Consider the following 25,078-nt stretch of genomic DNA (forward strand, 5'->3'; position numbering starts at 1 on the left):
AGTGTGAAATTTGTTGCATGCAACAAATTGTAAAGCTGTTAAGGACAAAGTATTGTGTGTATTAATACTTTGTGCACCTGTACTGCATCTAAATGATTTTGTCACAATAATACAATTTGCCATTCATATTACTAAGTAACTGATTGTGAGTCATGTGTAGTACATTAGGAAAATAAGTAGAGTAATTTTTACTGATTATATTGAAACATTGCAAAAGAACTTGGAAATATACGATAAATTTGGGTATCATGCAGTCGATTTGAGGATTTTGCAAGTTTTACACAAAAAAAAACAAATTACTGCCATCTAGTGATAAAAATGCAACAACTAACAAACTACCAAGTCACCCAGTATCAAAAATAAACCATCTGACAAAAAAATTTGTCGAAATCGCTTAAGAATTCTTGAAGTTACACTAATTAAAAATTTTCCGCTAGAGGCGCTGTTGCGAAAAATAATGACAAAAAGGGTAAAATCTCTGGACCCCTTGACTTTTTTCGACAATTTTTTTTTTAAATCTGCACCATACTGTGGGCCACCTTTTTAGTATGGTAAGGAGTCTGTAACAAGTTTAAACAATGCATGAGGAGTAAAAAAGGAGAAAAATGTACCCAAGTGACGTCAGAAATATCAATTGGTGGGGGAGGTTTTTGAAAAATTTTCAAAAAAAAATTTCACATTCTTGGTACACATAAAAAAGTTCATCGTTTCCCATAGCAGGCGTTTTCGATTTCCCCAAAAAAAAATTTAGTCATCACCCTAGTGCATAACCGTCAAAGACATCTTTGTGGTGGGGTTGACTTAATACAAAGACACAAGCTTTAAGCTTCATGACACCACTCAGACGATTAAAAAAAATACTTGCAAAGAGATTTGAGAAGTTACGATTGCAAAAATAAACAAAAGTACGCTTACCTACTTCTCTGTATATTGCACTTCTACAGTATATCTTTCCTTTAGATTTTTAGCGAAGACTACAACGTGGCCAAGGGCGCTTGATTCATGTTGTTGGCGGTGCTAAATCTTATGTGGTTTCTCAGAAATATATGTTGATGAATTTATGAATGTATAAGTCTTTAGGCAAAGTTTTAAATGACAAAAAATAGAAATTGATGGACAGCATTTTATATGGAGAAAATTTGTGAACATCTCATAAATTCTTTAAATTGTTGAATTTAGTGGTTTTGGTGGTTAACTTCTTGATTTGTGAAAAGTTTTGATGAAGTATTTTCAGGTTTCTATGTTTCAAACCGCAACCACTCAACTAGCAATCAGTTGTTTTTTACGTTGATTCAACGTTTACAGACACTAAATCAATGTGAAAAAGACCGATTTGCTGGTTGGAAATACACGTTTCATCCATTTCATTTTTGCTTTCAGTAAAAATGCCCTGCTTGAAGTGTTGGAGATCGACAATTTTATTCACAATATATTGAAGGCGGTGCAAGATCGCGACTGCCAACTAGTGTCCATTGATGCCAACTGCAATTGGACGCCACTGCCAAATACGTCACAGCACGAACCGTTGTCAAGACCAGGAACAGTAGGCCAAATGCAAAACGGAATGATCAAGCAGGAACCACTAGGTGGTATCAACATAAAACAAGAACATGTTTCCGGAACCGGAGGTTTTTCTGTAAAGCAGGAGCATATTTCCGGAACCGGAGGTTTTTCCATAAAGCAGGAACCATTCATTAGCGCCCTGCAGGTTAAGCAGGAACCACACCAGCACAGACACGATCTTGATGGTCCTCCTAGTGAGTTTGCATTAAATTTTTCTTTTCAGTGTTGATCTGTTTTGAAATCGAACATTGTGTTATTTTTATGAAAGCTTAGTTACCGCTAGAAGTCACTGATAAGTCATCTCTGTTTTGACGTCTATTGGTAAATTTATGGTTCTACATTCAAAAATCTGACCAACAAGATTCATTATTTTGTGAGAACGGAGGATAAGACCATCAGGAGTCTTAGTGATTTAGAACAAAAGAGGAGATTGTGCCTCAAACATTTGTCTGATTGGCTCATGAAGCAAGAGAAGGATCCACAAGGAATAAGAAACAAACTGATTCAAATAGCACATGCAGCTCCACGCAAAGTAAAAATTGCATGATTTTGGAACTCTCTTGTATGGTTTGAAAGAAAATTCCTAATAAAGTCTTGATAATTGTCTTGATATTATTTATGATCTTTATCATTCTATTCTCAGGCAAGAAAATGAAAGGAGTGACTTCTCCAGGAATTAATTTGAATAATCTTCCTGCTCCAAGTCCTGGAAGTTCAGGAGGATGCAACAAAATGACAGCTGATGGTAATTTATCACACTTTCAATTACTCCAAATGATAAACTTTGATAGACCTTTGTGTAGAGACTTCGTCATGGGATAAAGTTTCATCAGACTCTTCCAAACATCCCATACAACAATTCAGTCGTTTTTTACTTTGATTTAACGTTTGTAGACGTTGAATCAATTAAAAACCATTGATTTATCTATCTGAGCCGATGTAACCTTCAGCGCCTTGTGGCTTTGAAAACTCCCAAAAAATAGTTTTGGTCTCAGTGAGGTCAACATGGCGCCATGTTGTGTCCCCCACAAATCTGAGAGCTGAGATGCTGACGTTGTATTTGTGTAAAGTGATGTTCACGCGACAGATTTCTTAGTCACTGATCGGTTGAGTTGCTGGATTGATGTCTTGAAACTTAAAATGTGATTTGAAACGTTTTTTTCTCCAGGATTTCCGCATTCCTACGACTATTCCCGGTTTGGTCCCCGTGCCGGGAACAACTTCTATCGCGGAACATCGAGCGTTTCCATTGCAGGAGACATGAGCGATCAAATAGCGGCCAACGATATGGTTCCTATCGTGAAGAGACTCAACCCTGCCAGACCTGGCGCGAATGCTGCCATGAGGAATGGGAATTCCCCTAAAGTATGTATTACACCTTTGAATCGTTTGCATATTTGTCAGGTATACGTTGTTATTTTGTCTTTGAGCCACCTCCGTATGGATTTGCTGTGTGTTTCTAGCTTTTGTACATAAACCCTTCAAAAATTGTTTAAATTGCTTTTAACCAGTCATTCTCAAAACTTTTTTTGTTGCGACGTCTTTGAAAAAGTTTGCTGGACTCGCGACGTACCCAGCGACAGAAATTTCTATTTGTGTGTTTCATTTGTCTTGTAGCGAAGTGAATTAGACTTGTGCCATATGATTGTTAAATCATAATCAATTGCTACTATGAGCTTGAATGCACATGTCGGGGATAATAATATCTGTAAGCATTTTATCACCGCAAGCGTATTTATAATTTGCAAGTCGCTGCAGCAGATGGAGCGTTTTGACTGGTAGAAGTTTCAGACAGGAGAATTGCCTCTATGAACCAGCTGACTGCAGTCATTGTGACCTTTTTAGCATTCAGCCAGAGAGTTGATTCTTGCTTTGAACTTTGTTTGGTAATTACAGAAGAAAAAAGAAGTAATGGCAGGGCTGGGAATCGAACCCACGCCATAGAAGTTACTATTCTCTAATAACGGTTAGAGAATAGTTTCTATTTTTCAAACAGAAGTTAGAGTCTAACCCTTCAGGCCAATCTGGCCACGGCGAAACGTTTAATTAATTTACTTTCTAACGTGCATAAGTCGCATGACTGCAATCAGTTGATTTAATCTTGCCTTCTGATTGGTTAATAGTCATCATCTGCTGCACTGACCTGCACATTACAAATACGCTTACCGCAATTGAATTTTGACACGAAACAGAATCATTGTGCGACGCTCTTGGAAAATACAAAACAACGCACCAGGACGTTGAGATGCACAGTTTGAGAACCTCTGTTTTAACTCATTGTTGTTCTTTTTCCAGAGAAAACCTGGAGAAGGAGGAACACCAAAGCCTCCGGGAAGAGCAGTGAGATCTTCGAGTAGTAGTGCGACATTGGCTTCTCCTGCGGGGTGCCAGAACAACAACACTTCGACTCCTCCATCGGCTCCTGCATCCATGGTAGCATCCTCTTCCAGTCAATGTCCTTCGTTGTCTGTTGATCCTGCTGTATCCGGGATGAATCATACAACTCCCATTGTCTCTTTACCATCCAACTGCGGTCCTTTGGATCAGGATGATAGTATTGGGATGCTGGAATCCTTATTTGATAACAACGTTGGATGCGTAGATGACGGTCCTGCCTCTTCTTTAACCTTTGACCCCACGTCCGATATGAAACAGGAGAATGACGCGACGAAAGATAATCTTCCGTCACTTTCAGAGGTAAAAAAACTTATGATGTCATCACATGTGTTGGTCACAGAAATCGATCTAAATAACTAAATATTTCACTCACACAAAATGTTTTTAAATTGTATTATTTTTCTTGAGTGACTTAAATTTGTTCTAAGGACATCTGTTTCAAAACTCCATAACATTTGATCTTATCACAGATTCTTCCTGATAGTGATTTCATGGAGATGCTTCCTCTGCCTGATCTTGGAGCTGTTGCTAATACAACTTCCAGCGATGACAAAACGGAGCAAGATATTTTATCATTGTTTGACAACGCCAGTTAATGCGTCTCTATCTTCTGCACTAGGATAGTGACCGTTGTAATTGTTCAGCAGTGTTGGGTCTCCTTGAGTGAAAACCATCTTTTGATCAAGTTTTGGTATCTAAGATTTTTGCATCACTTTTGCATCGCACGCATTGAGATCATGCAAAACGTGTTCAGTTGCGGACCAATAATTGGATGCGTTTTTATTTGATGCACTTTGACCTTGGTGGGGTCATCCGGCTAATGTTTTCGTCATGGCAACCAGATTGCACTTTTTATCTCTCGGTTTGTATCTCGTCCAGCCTGTTGTTTGTCACATTGATAAAAGCAGCAGTTTTACATCAAATTTTCGACTGCGTTGCGTTGAATTAATGTAAAACTTGTTGATTTTGTGTCGGAAAGTCGGGATTTTTATTAACTTTTGCAAAAATTAACTTTGACTAACGAAGAAACTGATGAATTTTTCAGAGCAATGTTTTGAAGTATTTTGACGTAACATTGCATTTGAAACAGTCGCTTTCAGACCGGAAGAAGGCGACTGATTGTGGATTAATTGTCATTTCGTTTAAACAATTTGATGCAGCAGTATCGCATGAAAATTCAGAATTTCGAAACGTCATTTCGCCAAGGTGTTTTCCCTGTTACCTTATGATGTCACACATTCCTACGTCAACAACCTATTCATGGCCCGGTGCTTGCTGTTGTCGTCATTGATCGTCAAAAAATGGAAGAAAATATCAAATTTTCCTGCAAATGTTAAAAGGTTGTTTTTTTCTGTTATCCCTTTTTATTTTATTTAAGCTTATTGCTGCTTTATTTATACTTGGCTTTGTGTTGTCAAAGATTTGTTCTCAATCTCTTCCCATCTCGCAAAATCCGTTTTTTTTTTACATCGATTGAACGTCTGCAGATCTTGAATCGATGAAAAAGAATGGATTTTGTGAGCTTGACCGCTGACACGCTTACAAAAATTTGTTGTTTCCACATTACGTCAGTGTAACTTTACGTTAGACTAACGCAAACACAGCGGACTTGACAAACACGCTGCACTTTAGAATCCTCACTTTTTGTCTGAAACAGCCTTTCATTCCTTTCCAGTCTAGAAAACTTGTTGACTTTGATTAGGTTTAATGTTACTTAGACGTCTAAACTCATCTTTTCAACTAGTTATGATTGAAAAGTAATAGGAATACATTTCACTTCTCATTGTGCTTTGTGAGTAATTGATGACAGAATTTTTCTTATCATTTACACTTTTAAGCAGCAAAACCGGGTAGTGCTAATTCTCTTTTACATTTTTGATAACATGAAAATTATTTTCTCACCATATTATAAAAGTATGCGGCCGCTGTACTTACCCACGCAGAAAGTCAGTCGTTTTTTGGTCTGCAGATGTTGAATCAATATAAAACACAACTGATTTGCTTACTGGTTTAATAGTGCAAATCCAAGTTAGCAAAAGTTGCCGTTTTTACATCGTTTCAACGTCGCTAGACGTTGAAACGATGTAAAAACGACAACTTTTGCTAACTGAGATGTACCTTACCCAGTCTGACGTCATTTGCTGAACAAGAAATTCTTTGTTGTGTGTTTAATTTAATCGTTTTTCCAACATTGGAAAATGTTTTATTTATTCTAAGCGTTGTTGATCTGTGGTTTGTTACCAAACTACCCCGATCCTTGTTCGCACAAAAAGTTTCCAAATGTTTGAAACTTTAAAGCAAAAATCGCTTGTGTGAAAAGTTAAATTAGAAACATAGTGAAGATGAATCATTGCATTAGTGGAAACTGCCATAGTAGCTTCGAAAATCCACAACATATTTGTCAGTTTTTAGGTGTCTTTATAAGTATCTATTCCTAATAAAAACAAGTTGCACGCGTTGTAATTGGTGGTACATCGAACACTTGGCTGTCTTGTACTGAATATGTTGTGCTACCTTTGCAGCTATATACCATTCTAGTAGAATGACGATGAATGGTAATTTTCAAACAGAATTTTTAAAGGCCTTAAATTTCGCTTTCCACAATTTTGAACTTCCTTGTACGTTTCGTTCGTCTCTGTAGTAACCGGCTTCCCCCATGACCACCAGAGGCAGTATTTCGTAGACACAGCATCGCTTTGACATTGCAAACAACTCTAAAGCAGTTTCCTAGACAGCCATTTCTTGTTTACTTATGTTATTATTGAACCCGCAATTACATTGTTACAGTGCCATTATAAGACGTCAATAAACGACGAAATGACATCATGAGTTTTCTGTGTTGTATATCATGAAACAAAGTAGTTTTAATCTCAGAGATTCACTATCACTCAGCTAAAGTTTGCATCTGGTTGGAGGTTACAGTCTTCCTGCTTTGCAAAGAAAAAGCTTAACAATATCTTTTACATCCCGTGGTACTTTTTAACTCCTAGTTAGACCACTGGAGGTCTGAAGCTGGGTCGAAGAACGCATCATTTCTTCCAAATGAAATAAAATAAAACGTAGTGAGATGCAAAAGTGATGAAATGAGTTTGGATAGCAAAGTCACAAATTTTAAAATAAATTCTGTGCAACGTTTTTATATACTGCAATTAGTGCATGGTATAGGCTGCAAGGTTATCACCGATAGGGTAAAGTCGTGAGCAAAGACCCCGAGGACTTGAGGAGGAACTTTCCACCACAACAATTCTGACTGTTGGTTTACTTTTGAAGCACAGTTTTAGCTCCAATAATCATCGCCGTTGTTTAAAACACTAAATTTGTGCCTTAAACATCCAGATATTTTTTTGTACGAAATATAATTAAAAGATTTAATCGAAAACTAAAAGTTTGTACTTTGTAGCTAATTTTTCACCTCTGGTTCATGAAAAATCTTGGTTTGATTTTAGAGCGAAACACACTTCTGTCTCAGACTTAAGTATCAGGTGGTTACACATTATGTGAATCTGAATCAACAGATCGGTGTTTCCACTTTTAAAATGATGATTACGAATGAGTGCCATAATTCAGTTATAAAAAGACTACAACGATGCTTGCCCTCTCTCGTACTTGTTACCTTGCCGTGGTGGGGAGGCTTGAGTACCTCAAGGATCCTGTGGGCTATACCGACGGGGGCTCGTAGCCCCTGGCAGGTCTAACCATGTCGGGCAGGTTACAGGTGAGAGGTAGACAAAAGACAGTACAACAACAGCCGGGCAGACGGAGCCCGTCAGCCTTGGACGGCAGTTCGTCTCGGGGAAGGCAAACCCTGATTCAAAAACCTCCGCTGTCTTGCGGCTACATCCAGTCCTGGAAAAGGCTACGGGAGTCAACCCAGACAGAAAATCCGGAGTGGAGTACGTGAGGCGGTCGACTGTCAAACTCTGACATCCTTCCGGCAACTCCTGCAGCCAAACCGTCGCCGAGTGTCACGCTTTGCGTTCCCTCGGACCACGCCGGAGAGGCAGAGAGGAGGGTCCTGTTGTGTTTTTGGGCAGCGCAAGACCTCCATACAGACGCCCAGGCCAGCACTCTGGAGAGGCCACTCCAGTCGCCCCCATCCCTGGGTGCATAAAACAAACCGGAGGACAGCAGTCTACGGGTTATAAGTCTTTGCTAAATTGACGTAAAAGCTAGACGCCACGGGTTGTCTTCAACAGTGGGAAGGATCCTCGAAATCCTACTGGTTCAGCTACCGCCCACTTTAAGCCGGGCAGCCCCCGGCCAGTTAGGTGCTGACCCGCCACGACTTACTTGCTTCATTGGGTGTGTGGAGCTTAGAGTCTTACTCGATAGGTGGGTTGTATGCCATACACCAGACAACAAAGTAAGAAATGACAGAAGTAAACAGAAAACTCCAGCCATTCGTATTGCAAGCTGGAATGTACGAACTATGCGTACTGGTCTATCCGACTACTTAAGAGATATACAGAACTTTCGTAAGACTGCAGTGATCGATCGCGAACTCTACAGATTGAACATTGATATAGCCGCTTTGCAAGAAACAAGACTTCCTGACAGTGGGTCCCTAAAGGAGGACTCCTATACCTTCTTCTGGAAAGGGAAAGCAAGGGATGAAACCAGAGAACATGGGGTTGGCTTTGCCGTTAGAAATACAATGCTGCACATGACAGAAAGAATCCTCACAATGCGCCTTTCCACGCATGAAGGTCCTGCAAACCTCGTGTGTGTGTATGCGCCAACACTGCAGGCCATACCTGAAGCCAAGGATCAGTTCTATGAGCAATTAGACAAGGCTGCTCAGAAAATCCCAGCATCAGAGCACATCTTCGTCTTGGGAGACTTCAACGCCAGGGTGGGGGCAGACAATGAGTCTTGGCAAAATGTGCTGGGTCACCATGGGATTGGCAAAATTAACGACAACGGGCAAAGGCTCCTCGAGCTTTGCTGCTACCACAACCTTTGTGTAACAAACACTTTCTTCCAAAACAAGGCTATCCATAAAGCATCCTGGCGACACCCCAGATCGCAACGATGGCACCAGTTGGATCTAGTCATCACACGACGTACCTCTTTAAACAGTGTCTACAACACAAGATCATACCACAGTGCAGACTGCGACACTGACCACTCTCTGGTTGCCTCAAGGATATCAATAAGGCCCAAGAAGCTGCATCACATCAAGAAGAAAGGCCAGCCAAAAATCGATGTCAGCAAAACCTCCCTTCCAAATAAAAACCAGAAGTTCTTTGAACGTCTTGAAGAAAGCCTGAACATTGTCCAGACTCAGGACGCAGAACACATGTGGGAGTCACTGAGTAAGACCATCCACCGTGCAGCCGTCCAGACCTATGGAGAGAAGGAGCGAAAGAACACTGACTGGTTTGAAGCACACATCTCTATGTTGGAACCTATTATCGACCTGAAGCGTAAAGCACTGCTCAGCTACAAACAAAACCCGAGCAGTTCAGTTCAGTTCAGTTCAGTTGTTTTTTTATTTCTGACCATCATATCAAAACAATACACGTCAACATAGCAAAGGTCAAGAAAAAGGTAGAAGCGACAAAACCTACAAGCCCTACAACCTACAAGCCCTACGATCAGAACCTACAAGCCCTAAAAGCCGCCCGACACAAAGCTCAGCAAACCTCACGCCGCTGTGCTAACAACCACTGGAATGTGCCCCCCCTTAAAGCATCGACTGGCGACAAGAACAAGCAGATGGCACGCTGGGTGGAACATCACCTGGGACTATATTCAACAGAAAACTCAGTCTCTCAAGAAGTGCTAGACAACATTGAAGATTTACCTGTTATAGCAGAGCTTGATGCAGAACCTACTTTAGAAGAACTGAGTAAAGCCATTGACTCTATGCAAAGTGGGAAAGCACCGGGAGAGGATAACATTCCAGCCGAGGTCATAAAGTGTGGGAAACCTGTCCTGCTAAAACCATTGCACGAGCTACTGCGTCTTTGTTGGAAAGAGGGCCAAGTACCGCAGTCCATGCGCAACTCCAAGATCATTACTCTGTACAAGAACAAGGGGGATCGCACTGATTGTAACAGCTACAGAGGCATCTCTCTACTTAGCATCGTGGGAAAAGTCTTTGCCAAGGTGGTCCTTAGGCGCCTTCAGGTATTGGCCGACAGGGTCTACCCTGAATCTCAGTGCGGGTTCCGCGCCCAGAGGTCCAGAACAGACATGATTTTCTCCGTACGACAGCTTCAAGAGAAGTGCCGTGAGCAGCAGAGGCCGTTATACATCGCCTTTATTGACCTGACGAAGGCTTTTGACCTTGTCAGCAGGAGAGGCCTGTTTCAGCTACTGCAGAAGATTGGCTGTCCCCCACAGCTGCTTAGCATCATCATCTCCTTCCACAAGGACATGCAGGGTGTGGTCAGTTACGACGGGGAGACCTCTGAACCCTTCGCAATTCGGTATGGTGTGAAACAAGGATGTGTCCTTGCGCCGACTTTGTTTGGGATTTTCTTCTCTCTGTTGCTGAACTTTGCATTCGGTCACTCCACACAAGGTGTCCACCTACACACCCGCAGTGATGGGAAACTGTTCAACCTGGCCCGACTGAGAGCCAAGACAAAGGTTCGCACAGTGCTGATCAGAGAACTGCTGTTTGCCGACGACGCAGCACTGTCAGCACACGCCGAGCACGAGCTGCAGCAGTTGTTCAACCAGTTTGCACACGCCTGTAGGAAATTCGCACTGACCATTAGCATCAAGAAAACAGTAGTCATGGGCCAAGATGTCCCCAAGCCACCTGTCATCACCATAGGACCAGAAGTGCTCGAAGTGACAGACCACTTCACCTACCTTGGTTCAACGGTCACCAGCAACCTATCCTTAGATAAGGAAATCGACAGACGGATAGCCAGGGCTGCAGGAGTGATGACTCAACTCGGGAGGAGAGTGTGGGACAATAATCTTTTGACACTTAACACAAAACTCAAAGTGTACCGTGCGTGTGTTCTTAGTACTCTGCTGTACTGTAGTGAGTCCTGGACCACTTACGCCAGACAAGAAAACCGCCTTGAAAGATTTCACCTTCGTTGCTTGAGGCGCATTCTTGGTATTTCCTGGAAAGACAGAATACCCAACACCACTGTTCTGGAACGTTCTTGCTCCCTGAGCATACACCTTCTCCTCTGCCAGCGACGTCTACGCTGGTTGGGGCATGTATCCAGAATGGAGGATGGGCGCATTCCAAAGAACATTCTGTACAGTGAACTTGCCACAGGGAAACGCCCAGTAGGACGACCCGCACTGCGTTACAGAGACGTTTGCAAACGAGACCTGAAGCAAACTGACATAGACCCTGCCAGCTGGGAACTGATTGCAGCAAATCGCAACAGATGGCGCTACGAAGTCAGTGCGGGTCTAGCAAAGGGTCAGTCGAGGCGGAGGAAGCAACTAGAGTAAAGAAGACAAAAAAGAAAAGAGAGACAGCAGCCTCAGAACTTCTCTGATTTCATATGTCCAAACTGTGGACGAGACTGCCACGCCAGGATTGGACTTCAGAGCCATATGAGAAGCTGCCGTACCCAGAGTGCTACCATCATCTGAAAAGATGGAAGGATGCCTACTACTACAACGATGAAAACTGATAAAATTGTTTAGATTTGTCGTTGCACTATAGTTTGCTTTGTTAAAAATAGAAAGTTATCTTGACTGACAAACGGTGAATACTATTAGACGTTTTTTTATTACAGGTATATCATGGCCACCTGGAGATGCGGCCTGATTCGTCACATTTTGCAGATTTTGATTACAGCTACTGCTAGTGTTTGACTAACATTTTTTGAGATTTTTTTACTTTTTGTCATTTCTTTATGATATAAAAGCTTTTTGTTGCCTTGGGGAAGCAGTAGAAAATGAGAAAAAGTAAGTTGAAAAACACTGAATCAGACTGTTATTGAAAAATTAACAGTCTGACTAATATCTTCGAAATCAAATTTTCTTTGTTTTTCTACATCTGAGGATGTTAAAACCTGTTGTGTCATCTGGGGAAAACAGTAAAGAAAGCGTAAAAATATAATTTTTGGAAAAAAATTATTTAAACGTTCGCCCAAAGTTAGCAAAATCTGGAAATTTCTGCAAAATGTGACAAATCAGGCCGTATCTTTACGTAGCCATGGGTATATCATCTTATTTTTTATTCCAGAGATAAAATGCAGTAGTTGCAAACAAAATATTCAATGCAGCAAGCAAAACTAAAATAGCAACAGCAAAGCGTTGATTACAAAACGTATTTTCTGAGGTTCGTATAAAATATTCGTTAGGAACGAACTAAATAAAATAGCCCAGACAGCAAAATTCGTTATTTTTACATTGGTTTAACGTCTGCAGAAGTCGAACCAATGTAAAAATGACACATTTTGTTATCTGGAAAACTCTTTGGAGCGATTGGAAACTTTCATTTATCCACACTAAGACACTATTGTATTTATAGCATGATTTAACTGTAGACAGTGCACACCGTTTCGGTCTTCTGGCCTCACTGCAGTAGGTACACTGGTATGTAGCTGGTACACAGGTACTGTTTTTTTTTTGCTGGTACACTGCAGTAGGTACACTGGTACATGGCCACCGAGATATATACCTCCATGTGACATTTTCCCATTTGTGGAACCCAAGCTCCAAAAATTGTACTACCGCCAACCTTGCCAAAGTTCTCAAACTGCAAGCAGTGAGCTTTGCGCAATGCACAGCAAGGTGCCTCCAGAAAAGTGCTCAATCGGCATAAACCAAGAGCGTCCATAACTGCAGACAGTGCACACCGTTTCGGCATTCCAGCCTCCATGATTTTATGTATTTTACCAATGGGGGGAATAAGTTCTAAGAACTCACACGTGATTATCCTAATTCCATCAGAGTCTGTCACATGGATTTATTGTTGCGACGAGTGCCTCAAAAGTGCTATTATTGTTTGAGTATGTTTATCTTTTTCTGTTTTATTTATTCCGATACATAAAAACACACTTGCAACAACAGTGGATATGTTGTTTTTAATTGTAGAACCTTGATTCGGCCAACAAAGCAAAAGACAAATATTTGAGATCGTTTTATTCTGTGTTATCACTTTTGTGGCCCACCAGCAGTCACAATGGGGCAAAAAAAAATTTTTCTGCTTATTGGCTGGGCAAATGTTGATTCTGTTACGCGAAGGGATCCCTTAGAAATTTGAGATTTGCTAATCATTAATCAATTCCAAGAAAACCTCTGCGACAACGTGCCCCTTTTTACGTCACAGCTTTCGACTGATCAAGGGTTGTGGTGTTATTGTATAACAACATAATCTAGGCACATTAAAACTATTTTAAGGACGATTGCAAAACTCGAACGTATTTTGCTGTTTCGGCAATGCCTACTGCTAGGGATTGCAGCCATGGCAAATCCATTCAAGTCCGTAAATTTATCAAAAATTATCATCAAGTTGGTTATCATCAATAATATAGAATTATTTAAAAATATTTGCAAATACAAAAAGTTGTCATTTAATTTTAATTTATTGAACATGTTATACTTTAGATTCATAGATGATGCCGTCATGAATTTCCAATTGGATGTACTTTTAACAAATTTATTTCTAGCCACACGGGAGCAACAACGTCTCGTTGTAGTTTCAATTCCAATAAAGATGCACCACTCGGCAATAGGTTCCGCTTCAATGCTTTTTGTTTGTTGCTTTAGCAGTGAATTTTTACTTGCCTAAGATTCCATTGTAGAAAATGATTCAATTGTAATTTTTACGCATTTTCACTTTAGACATTTCTGGACTATTATTGTGAATTTAAACATTGTCAAGCATTCAATTTGTCGTGAAATATGATCATGATCACAAACAATTCTGTCATTGCAAATCATCATCATCGTTAAGTTCCTTCCTCTCGTCGAGTGTTGGAGGCAATGAGACGCCAAGTTTCTCTGTTGTGAGATTTTTCTTTTGCAGTTTTGTAATCAAGTTCTAACCAGTCTTTAATATTATTATTTCAAGTTCTTGGTGGTCTGCCCCTATTTTGTTTTCCATTCATTTTTTCTTCGAGTAGTTGTCCTTGAATAGAATTATTGCGAATCACATGACCAAAATATTTCAATTTTCTTGTTTTAATTGTTTGTAGAATTTCCGTGTTGGTTTGCATTCCAAATAGTACATCTACGTTTGTTATTTCAGATTTTTAGACATTGATAAATTGGTTTCTTTGATGAAACAAAAGTACTTTTAAATATTTTCTAAGGGAAAGTAGATTTTCTTACTAAAGGCAACCGCAGCATGTCGCCTTGTTTAGACGAAAGTGAAATTAAAGTTAATTTATAAACTCTCGTAAATTATGGTTGATAGTTTTACTGTACATCTTGTTTGCACTCTTAAAGTATAATGTGTGTAAAACCATTCTATAAACAGTAATAAAATATTGACCATACTTTATGTTTTATTTGGCGCAATGGCAATTAATCTCTCTTATTTAATAATTAACGGAGTTACATTGATATTTTTACATAAAAAATAGATAAAATGTTTGTGTTAAAACGTCAACCGAAAGAACTATTCACCTAAAAGTTTATGAGTTGCAGGGTTAATCCGACCAGCTTCCCAGACAACAAAATATGCCATTTTCACATTGATTCAATATCTGCAGAAGCAAACATTGCATCAAATCAAACAATTATGAAAAAACCATTCATAAAAAATGTAATGTTTCTATCACTGAGCTTATCCTATTAGTTTCTATTATTTTACATTAATTAATTGCTTTTATTCGGTCTTATTAACGTCATAATTACTTTCAATTGAGTCTATGTCAACTCAGACATATCTTAACTTCCTGAAGTATCAATTGATGATGCAACTTTCATTTTTATATTTAAGAATGTGTAAAAACTCTGATTCAGAACTGACGATGCACTAGCAAGTGCGAAATATATTTTCTGTTACATCTACTGACAACTGATCCCTGTTGCCTTAGCAATTGAGGTTTTAGCTTTCTAGATATGGACCAGGGATCGTTTCAGAACAAGACTAGGTCAGAAAGCGAGGCAGACTCCGACTTAGCTCAGCAGCAGCCTAGAGCAGTTAGCTACTTAAGACCTTCTTAGTTTTTCCAACCCTAATTTTCTTTTGCTTTCTTTAAACAAACCGAAAACTAATTTTCAATGTTTAATGCGAAACAGTAGCCCAGACAGCAAAATCCTTCATGTTTTACATTGATTCCACCTCCGCAAACGTTGAATCAATGTAAAAATGACGGATTTTGCTGTCTAGGGATAATATGAGTGACGTCACAACACAAGCCAATCAAACACAAGCGGCATTATGAGTAAACAGAGAATAAATAAGATAACGGTGAAATAAGTTAAGTTGTGCAATTGAGCGAAAAATTACAAAAGTGTAAATTGAAAAGCAAATTGCATGACCATCTCATTTAAGTTTCCATTTAAACACATTATTTCCTAATTTCATAGAATATCCTATCTTCATTGCTACTGTAGCCCACCGATAATAACGATATACAATAAATAGTACAAAAATAAACAACAAACTACTTTATTAACATAGTTTATTATTTGTGAAATATCGCATAGCTTTCAAACATCTCGTTCTTAGTGAAGAATTATACACGCAGTGTATAATGTGAAGGTGTATAACGTTAAAAAATAAATATCAATCACAAAAATGTATGAAACTTAATTTGAAATGCAACGATTTTTGTTTTTTTCTTAAACGGTATTAAATCATTTTAAATGACAACAGAAAATAATTTTTGAGAACTTTGAATTTACTGGTAGGCTTTATTTTAGTTTTTTGTTTATATTTTTTCTTTCTGAAAACGTTTACATTGAAAAGGCAATAAAACTGTATTTTTTTATGATACTTCCTCCCACTCATTTAAAAAGCTGAAATAGATCCCACGATGACAGTATCATTAACTTTAGAAAAGTCAAATCGTCGTTAACTCAATTAAGTGAACATGATAATCAGCAATACGAATAAATATGCAGGTCATACAAAAAAATACAACGAGAAATAGGCTTCTCAGTGTCATTAAACATTACTCTTTGTTTTGCATTAATTAACAACAATAGAGTTTTACACCTTTTAAAATTGAGTCGAAATAATATAAAACTGCAATTACAAATGTGGCATTGTCTCAAAAAGTTTATTTTTCCCACGGCGGGAGCAGCGTTGAAGCTGATGGAAGTTGTCCGCTAGTGGCGCTATTGAGTGTTAATAAGTCTTGTTCCCTTATGTTTTCTGGAAAAAATTGACGATTTTTATCTTCGGGAAAGCTCATCGAAATATTTTCGAAATTGGAAAACGATTTCTCCAAATAGCTTTTGTCTTCGACGTAAAAGTCTGAAATACAAGTTGGTTAGTCGTCTTCATTCGTTGATTCCTACACAAACTTGGGGAGATGATGTAAAACAATGGGCTGGCTTGTCAAGCACGGAGAAGCAAAAAGAGTAGCGGAAGAACGTGACACGAGGAAGCAAATGACAGCAACCTTTGTCTCGGAGACGACACATGCCAATGATGATGATGAAACAGTAACATCCATGGTGATGTACATTGGCATGTTTGAAAATCAGTAACGCATGACACAAATGCTAGGTACACTAATATGCAGACACTACGCCCATTGTGTTTTCTACTCTTTACCTCGTTAAGATATTTTATCTGCATTTTATTGGCTTAAAATTTTTTTGCAGCTATAAACGTCGGCCGATGAATGTTGGTTTACATTGCAAGATTGTTAATAGAGGTCTTTTTGAGTCGTCTATTTTACAAGGCTTAATCTACAATGTAATTTGAATGTGTTTTAACATGACAAAGCAACTTTCACTTTGTTTAAGTTAATAGAAGTTTTGCTTCTGAAAGAAGTGCTACTTGCAAACGAACTTGAACAACGAATTTCCAAGGACTGTTTTCCATTCAGTGGCACCTAGTGAATGGAATAATTCACAAACAACAACACTTCAACAATCGGAAACTTCATTGTGTCAAAAACTCGGCAACTGGCTCTGCGGCAGTGGTTCAAAGCCATTACAAGTATGCTAAACTGCTAGGATTCAGCTCTCAAAAAAGTTTTCTCAGTCTGAAAATAAAGATTCCCTTAATTAATTAAGTCTAAATAAGATTGCCTACTCCAGTTCTAATGAGAAATGAATAGATGTCACATGTTGCAAAATCAAGCAAAAACCTCATAAAACCATAAATATTTTAGCAATGTAGATCAAATGTTTTTTTTAAAGGTTTATTCATTAACTAAATTTATTTTAAAAATCTCAACATACTTGTGTTTTTTAATTAAGGTTTTTGGTTTTGGAGATAAATAGAAAACGATTTGAAATGAACATTTAAGATAAATGCTTATCGTACTAAAAAGTGTGTGTGCTAAAAAATAGAACATTAAATACGAACTTCTGTTGCGTAACAATATAAAAATTAACTTTTGGATTCAAATTTAATCTTACCCGCTGGTGAGCTCATCAGGGGGTCTTCAAAAACATCATTACTGCTATTCAAACACAATACAGATGGTGGAAGACTAACATCCTCTGTACGAGGTCCATCAGTGATTGCAGAAGATAACGCACCACGAGGAGGTTGCTCTAAATGGAAACTCGCATGGTATGAAGAGGATAATTGTTGTGTTGCAATGCTGCTCAAATAATCTCCATCTTCAAAGAAGTTTGGGTCCCAGTCAGAAGAGTTGCTAAATGTAGCAGGAGATGTTGTAGAATGAAAAGTTTCCTCATTAGGCATTTTTGCATTTTCCGTAAATACTGACATTTCTTGGTATGTGGGGTCCATGGCAATGTTTGGGGAAAATGTGTCTTCCCATGTCTTCGCGTCCACCCAGTATCCATTTTTAGTAGCTGGTGCATGGTTTTCCATTACGTCACTTGACATTGATATAGGTCTATGTTCACTGCGAAAACTTTGCAGCGAGAAACAATCGTTTGAGCTTTGGAAACACGTCGTTGAAGGCTGAGGTATTTCTCTATAGCAGTCGGAGTAGTTTAAAGTACTGTAACAACCCTGGTGGAGCTCTGATGAAGTGGAGAACGTCCTAGTTCCCAATACTTCTTGAGTGTGAGGTGGGAATTCATGTGTGTGATCGCTGCCACAAGGAGACATCAAAAGGTCACTGGATGATGTTGAAGAGAAACTTCCATACTTCATCCCATCTGCTGGTAGCTTAGAATTCCTTTTCTTTATCCACTCTGAACAATATGCCATAATTTTATATCATTTTAAAGAGTAAAGCATTATCTCATCAACATTATTTGGAATATTTCTTGATTGAAAACAAGAAGCTGATCGAAAATAAAGTTATTTTATGACAAAACAGAAAAGTCTAAGTCTAAGCAATCCAAGCTTTCATTGTGTTTTCTGCTTTGCAGAAGCTCGCCACCTGTTTCTGATTTAACAAACCAACTTCTCTATCAAAGTTAGGTTTCAGAAAACATTCCAACAGAAGTAGCTTTGTAAAAAAATTGCTTTGGTCAAATTCTCAATCCCTATTCCATCAATTCATTTACCAGAACGAGAAATTGTAGGCCTAAATATATTTGGATTTCGGTTTTGCAATTCTCAGGAAATAAATTTTAACAAATTACAGACACCTCAGTAAGTAGAATGTTACTTCATTGAATGTACAGTATGCAAGATTTGTCTAAAAATACAGATCATTGGAGTCCTTTGAATAAAACCGGTAAATATTAGAGTTTCGATAGAGAGTTTGTCTTGTTGTACCATAACCACACCAAGCCGTGTAGCCTACAACAACCAGATTTAACACTTTTACTTTTATTTTTTCGGTGAGTGTTAACAATAAACGTAAATTTGTTTAATCTGGTTGCGTTACTTATGAAATATTGTTTTGTATTAAATCTCTTTAAAACGTATCTAAAAATGCAATTATGCCAAGTTTACCTTTTGATTGCTTTACGTTTTTCTTTGGCAGCATTTGATAGACTCGATATGCATCTTCTCCTTTTTGCTTGTTCATTTTGTGAACTTGAACAATGTCCCTCAAAGAGTTCAGAGCACAACGAAAGTTGGCTTTGTGCTGCTTCACATCTCTTGGGGAAGCCCCTGAAACAGTACACATAAAACCGAGTCAGAAATATCATGATGCTGTTCCGCCATTTTGAAGATGACCAAAGAATCTAAATCGACTTTTATAGTTTTGCTGTATGGAGAGGTATGCTAACCGTGATAATTTGATAATCGTATTTCAAAGCGTCTATAAACAAGATATGCAAATTTTGAATTTCAAAAAAATGATTTTTGGTAGAGAGATAACTTTGTTGAACCATGTGCTAAGTAAACGAAACTAGCAATAACACAGAATTCAACCCATTGTGTTATTGTCTGGTTTCGTTTGTTTACAGTATATTTCAATAGAAATTGTTTCCGTTTGAGATTCCAGTTATTTCGCTCAGGTTAGCCTATTCCTCGTTCAACAGCACAATTGAATATTTAAAAGCAACATTTTCAATACTAAAATGTTTTTTGAAACATTTTTTATATCCTGTAAGATTGAAGCAGTATCAACACTCAATTATAATCAGCTCTTTCGGCATGCTAAGCTTGACTAGCAACGCACCCAAAAATGTTACACAATTATCATTTACACCTCATTGTTTCATTTTTAAACATTTTTTGATTCGCACCCCTTCTTAAAACGTCATGGTAAAGTTACAGTCACAAGCTGTTACGCTTGACTGACCACAATTGTCACACCTGTATGTTCGGACCACTCCTGAAAGAGTCTAGCATCGATTGCCTCTCTCCAACCGTGTCTTGCTCCATGTTTCCATGGAATGCGGAAGATCTTTTGTTCCCTGTTTACCCACTCTAGTCCAGGATAATCAGGGGAATCAATTCTCATCTCAAGCCAATCTCGCAATCTAAAATCATAAAGTGATTTTGTTTTTCTTACCTTTGTGCTATTCATAGAAGATATGGTTTAAATACAAATCAAATGATTTGTAAACTGCACTTAGTAGACTGCACCAATGAGTATAATACTCAGTTCACATAAAAAATTAACCACGGTACGCACTCTACAAGTGAATTGCCATTGTCAATGTCTAACCAGGTGAATCAATGCTCTTTAACAAAAGCTATCTATAACTTTAAATTGACAGTAGGAAGAGTCTGCTTGTAAGACGTTTGTTTACCAACCCAGGACTAACAAGAAGAACAAGAAGATTACAGTCATTTACTAATATTGTAAGAAACCGTTGTTTACAGTGAGAATACGGTATTGTGTTAAAAATTAAGGTATCCAAGTCTCCTACAAAGTATCTATTTGCTGTCGGGCGGGCCGCAAGATAAAACAATGAAGTAATGTTTGAGACTCCGCTGGAAAAAACGCTAAACGTAAGAGATTATACATAATTATATTTAAGCATATTTAATTTAAGTTTTTGGTGAATAGTAACTATATTTGATATGATTGTATTTAAGTATGTTTTAAATTTGCTTTTTGTAGCTTCAACCATTTCTTCTCAGCGTATTCTAATTTCGCTGTAGACAATTTAGTATTCATGGTCCTTTGTCTAAAATTAAAATTTGGAAAGAGAATTTCAGTAGTGATATATCAAGAAAATATCTGTGATGCAACAAATAAAAGTACAAAAGGAAACCAAGTTTGATAAGGGACATTAGTTTTATATGTGTAGCCATGATGTAACATGCTATGGTGTCGATCTGCGCGGCCAAGTTGTGAAAACTTCTGGGCAACGTTCAAAAGGACGTCGGTTCGACACCGCTCCAAAACACGCTGCGGCTGTTACTGCAACTTGATGGCATGCCAATAATGGGAGCAGCTGAATCGATGATAAGATGCCACTTCGCTACTTGCTGTTGTCTATTGTACAGTATCTGAGATCGCAGTGTTCTTTTTGGTCTCGCAATAGGCGCCAAATACATCATTATTATGATTGTACAAAACAAAACTACAAAATGTCCCAGTTTAATTGAGGCGTTTGCTTGAACGAACTGTTTGTTTGTTTTGTCTTAAACGAACAAGCAACTGCTGCTACTCTGCTACCCTGCCACACTGCTACCCTGTCACCCTGCTACCCTGCCGGCCCCCCTGCAACCCTGCAACCCTGCTGCCATGCTACCCGTCATTACTATTTTTTATTCTATTTAATAACATCGTCACACTTAACAGCAAGTGGTAGATTGTGCATGTTTTGCATATAATATTATTATAGCACATTAATTAAAGTATAGATGTTGCTGACTTATGTGTGTTACAAAATAAAAAAGACTGTGACAGAATGATCAGTCACATCAAACATTTGACACCCGGTAGTAATGGACCGATAACAAAACGCGACCAATTGTGAACTACACAACAAAGATTTGATTGTTTTGTTGTCCATTATTTTGTTTTTCACATTTAACTCGGTGTGTTTTGTTTTAGTAAGTTAACATAACTTCTATTTTTCGCAATCCCTGGTTTGTAAACCCCTGATTTACAACATGTCCAGTTTCAAATATCAAATGACCGAAGTCGATAAATTTTTGCAAACATTGTAAATAGCAATTCTATGTCGTAACATGCGACTTTCCTTTGTTATGACCTAATAGTATAATGTAGCCATTGCCGACCTACTTTTGCAGTGGCGTATGCACTAAACAAATTTAAAAGCTGACCGCCACAGCACAAACTACATTATGGCAAAAACCGTCTAATATAATAACAATATTTCCTTAAAGTCACTCCGTTGATAAAGCTTGTGTGACAAACATGTCGCCGATACGTCTTATAAACGTTTTAATCTTTCAGTTTTTCATCAAAATTTTATTGCTTTTTACTTCAAATACTTGCATTTAAAATTACATGATATAAAGTTCTAATTAATTCTTAGAGTTTCATTATTATTATTCTATTTCGCTGAATACGTGATCAACAAAAGACATTACTTTGCTCAACAAGCATCTACTATACCTCAATCTTTTTTCTTTTAGTTTGCTACTCGGCGTGAAGTATCTTGGCTTGTTGATTGTCATTGTTTTGTTGCAAACTGAACTAATGGCATGCAAATAAATAAGACAATACTTTAAGACAATAAGACGTTACTTTCCTGAAAAATCAATGAGTACAAGTTATGAATATTAGACGTATGGGGTTTTAGTTTTATAAAGAAAAATTTAATATAACAATGTGTTGTAAGATACGGGATCCTTTCCCTATTACAGAAAACAGAAGCTAACGTTTATTCATGTCATTATGTTTTTCAAATGAAACAAAATTAACCTGAACGGAACCAACAATTAGCATCGCATAAGTGCATAAGTTTTTTTTTTATAATTGAACGTCGGAACAATTATTAGCAAAACGATCTAACGATTTTATTTTGCTATCGTTTCTAACAGTAGTTGCAACGTTCATCTAATGAATGCGAAAGTAAAAAAATACAAACAAGTTGTTTTTATTTCTTCACTGACGTTTTGCCCATCATGACAATGCGCATCCTCAGAGCATATAACTTACAAGTATAATTTAAAAAGTTTATTATTTCGTAACTTTTACTTTATATGTTATTTGCTCTGAGGATGCGTTAAAATAAAGTGAAGCAATAAAATAACCTGTTTGTTGTTGCTTTCACTTTTGCAGCATCAGATGAACGTTGCAACTAGTGGTAGGAAAGATAATACTCCTGATGAACACCCAAACTTTTCAGCATTTAATCATATTGCTAGCAAGCTGATATGTCTAGATTTGATGTATTCTGACCTTGACACCTGAAAGCGGGTAATTTCATGTTTGCCTATGAACAAGATTCGAAGCCTCTGCATGGCAGACTGCCGATGAGACCTCTCACTGTCGACTATATATGAGTGTTCATCCATATCTAATACAAACAAATGGTGTTTACACGTCGAAGTGTTATAATCATTGCCTGGCATATGGCTGTAACTACACAATGCTAGGGTTACCGTTGTGAAACATCAAATTAACATGAAAGTATCTCCTTCCTTTCAATGCAGGGAAATTTAGGTCCTCTTTGCCACACTGCCATGTGCACTAAATTTATTTTCAGCAAAGTAAACTGTAGGTTATTTTTATTTTCCGCTTAGTTCGGATTTAATGAGTTTCATTTTGCCAGAAACTGGCCATAGTTATTAATTAATTGAATCTGTAACAAAACCAGGACATCCGAGTGTTTCTATTTATAATATTCCTTTACAAAATCAAATAATGAAATCACAAGATCCTCTTGTTTTCTAATCCCGGCCAAAAATAACATGACTTTCTTTAGTAGCTTTTGTTGAAAAACGAGCAAGCAAAGCATGATTTTGAAATGATTGCAACAAACGCAATGTCAAGCAATAAAACACAAGAACAAATATTAAATATTGTAAACTAAATCCCATGTCCAACAAGTGACCATGTCAGTATTGATCTTTTGTTTTTACGATCTTTCGATGACCCCTGCCCTTCACAAACACTAGTTCATTATTTGTGGTTAGTTACCACATTTTTGAGTTGGTGAATCTGATCTGGTGCTCCATTTAAAATTAATATTATTGACATTTCAACACCTATCACAATTTGACATTTTGGAACAGGTCAAAGCCATCATCTTTTGCTTCGATTCAACTAAAAATGTTTTACATTCGAAACTTTAACAATATACAAAACAATTGTTATGGTCATGATACTAACCAAAACAGATAAAAGCATTTTAAAATCTTTTGTTATGATAATTTCATTTGTTGTAAGCCCTTGCACAAGTACAATGGCCCAGAAGTTTCGTTGCGGTTCTAGTGCGTGCTGGTAGGTCTGAGATCAATTCCAGGATCGGTCATACGGAAGACTTCAAAAACGATACCGATTGTGTTCTTTCTTGCTTTACGCTGTGAGACTAACTCGGATAATAATGTGATAACATCGTAAATGTGGTACAAAATTACAAATTAGCTCTGTCGCTAAAATTAAATAAAAGAATAACATTATCACTTTTAATTTTGTAAACCTTGACTGAGCTATGCAAAGGATTGCGTCAACACAAGTACTTAGAGCGCGTTGATTTACAAAAAGTCTCTGAGTCAATTAATCATATTTTTCAACTGTGTAATCAACTAATCATTTGACTTGGATATGTGCAGTAGAATAGACCTAAAGCTTTTTCACTTTGCTTTTCGTTGCCGTTTTGATGTCTAGTTCAGGGGTGACCGACCGGTAGCTTGCGGGTTACTTGTTACCTGCAAAAGATTTCCAAGTGTCCACAGTACAGCAGAAAATAATACAGAAAATGATGGGTAGTTTTTGAGATGTATACATAAGTTTGCAAAGATTTAACCGACAAAGCTCTGCTTGCGGACCAAAGAGCCATATCTAAATCGACCTCTTTCTTTTACCAGGAAAAATGTTGAATAGTCATGTTTTTTCGTATTCAAACTTATCCCCAGTGGTTGAAAGTTTAGATTAAGTAGGCTAGATGGAAAAGCAAAGTTGGTAAAATAATTTGTTGGTAAAACAAAGCTAGGAAGGGCAAAAAGAAGATGGAGAGATTGTGTGACAGAAAATATGGAAATAGTGAAAGTGAAGGAGGAAGATGCTGCTGACAGAGTGATGTGGAGGACTGAAATCTGCACCGGTTGCCCCACTTGAAGAGGAATTAAAGCCAAATAAAGAGGAAGAAAGACTGAAAAGCAAAGAAGCCAATCTTCACGTTCACCATCAGGCATGCCTTCAAGTGAACTGTGAAAGACACAGCCACATGCTCTTAAGCGGTGTCCAACCTGCACGGTTTCAAACGTCGAGCAACGGCTCTCACCAATTGATTATGCAACCGATAGTATTAATTCTTTGAGGAATGTTATGTTTTCAATTTGAAATGGTTTTACCCAGATTGTATGATTACCCGGACACCAAATCAACCATTTTTTGCATTGATTAATGTCTACAGACGTTGAATCTATATAAAAAAATGGTTGATTTGCTGTCTGGCTATTCACTAAATATGATCATGTCGTTTGTGTCGTGTGCTCATCACTGTTAATCAAAAGGGTGGAAACCTTGGGGTGGAAATTTCCATGGATGGAAATCTCTCGCGGCAAGGGTGGTAAGCGAAA

General features: G+C 38.0%; 3 protein-coding genes across 3 annotated transcripts in view; 1 reads left to right on the forward strand and 2 right to left on the reverse strand.

Annotated features, from left to right (window-relative positions):
- LOC145780001 (zinc finger MIZ domain-containing protein 1-like) overlaps nucleotides 1–6,786 on the forward strand; it is a 39,388-nt gene extending 32,602 nt beyond the window's left edge. Inside the window, exons 17-21 of the mRNA XM_082591698.1 lie at nucleotides 1,381–1,757; nucleotides 2,207–2,308; nucleotides 2,732–2,928; nucleotides 3,859–4,260; nucleotides 4,431–6,786. Of these exons, the coding sequence (XP_082447824.1) occupies nucleotides 1,381–1,757; nucleotides 2,207–2,308; nucleotides 2,732–2,928; nucleotides 3,859–4,260; nucleotides 4,431–4,556 (1,204 nt within the window). The 3' untranslated portion in view covers nucleotides 4,557–6,786. The remainder of the gene's footprint in view (nucleotides 1–1,380; nucleotides 1,758–2,206; nucleotides 2,309–2,731; nucleotides 2,929–3,858; nucleotides 4,261–4,430) is intronic.
- Nucleotides 6,787–16,082: 9,296 nt separating this feature from the next.
- On the reverse strand, nucleotides 16,083–18,034 carry LOC145779265 (uncharacterized). Its single transcript, XM_082590803.1, has 2 exons — nucleotides 17,443–18,034; nucleotides 16,083–16,324 (listed from the first exon to the last, which is right to left on the reverse strand). Exons 1-2 carry the CDS (start codon nucleotides 17,879–17,881, stop codon nucleotides 16,128–16,130), a joined length of 636 nt encoding a protein of 211 aa, XP_082446929.1. The 5' UTR covers nucleotides 17,882–18,034; the 3' UTR covers nucleotides 16,083–16,127.
- On the reverse strand, nucleotides 17,898–22,849 carry LOC145780332 (interferon regulatory factor 1-like). The gene is made up of 5 exons (XM_082592033.1): nucleotides 22,734–22,849; nucleotides 19,721–19,887; nucleotides 18,908–19,069; nucleotides 18,056–18,195; nucleotides 17,898–17,972 (listed from the first exon to the last, which is right to left on the reverse strand). The coding sequence occupies exons 1-5, from the start codon at nucleotides 22,847–22,849 to the stop codon at nucleotides 17,898–17,900; spliced, it is 660 nt and encodes a 219-aa protein (XP_082448159.1).
- Between the last annotated feature and the right edge of the window lie 2,229 nt (nucleotides 22,850–25,078).

This window comes from Aplidium turbinatum, chromosome 11 (genome assembly GCF_918807975.1).
Source record: "Aplidium turbinatum chromosome 11, kaAplTurb1.1, whole genome shotgun sequence".
Lineage (NCBI taxonomy): Eukaryota > Metazoa > Chordata > Ascidiacea > Aplousobranchia > Polyclinidae > Aplidium > Aplidium turbinatum.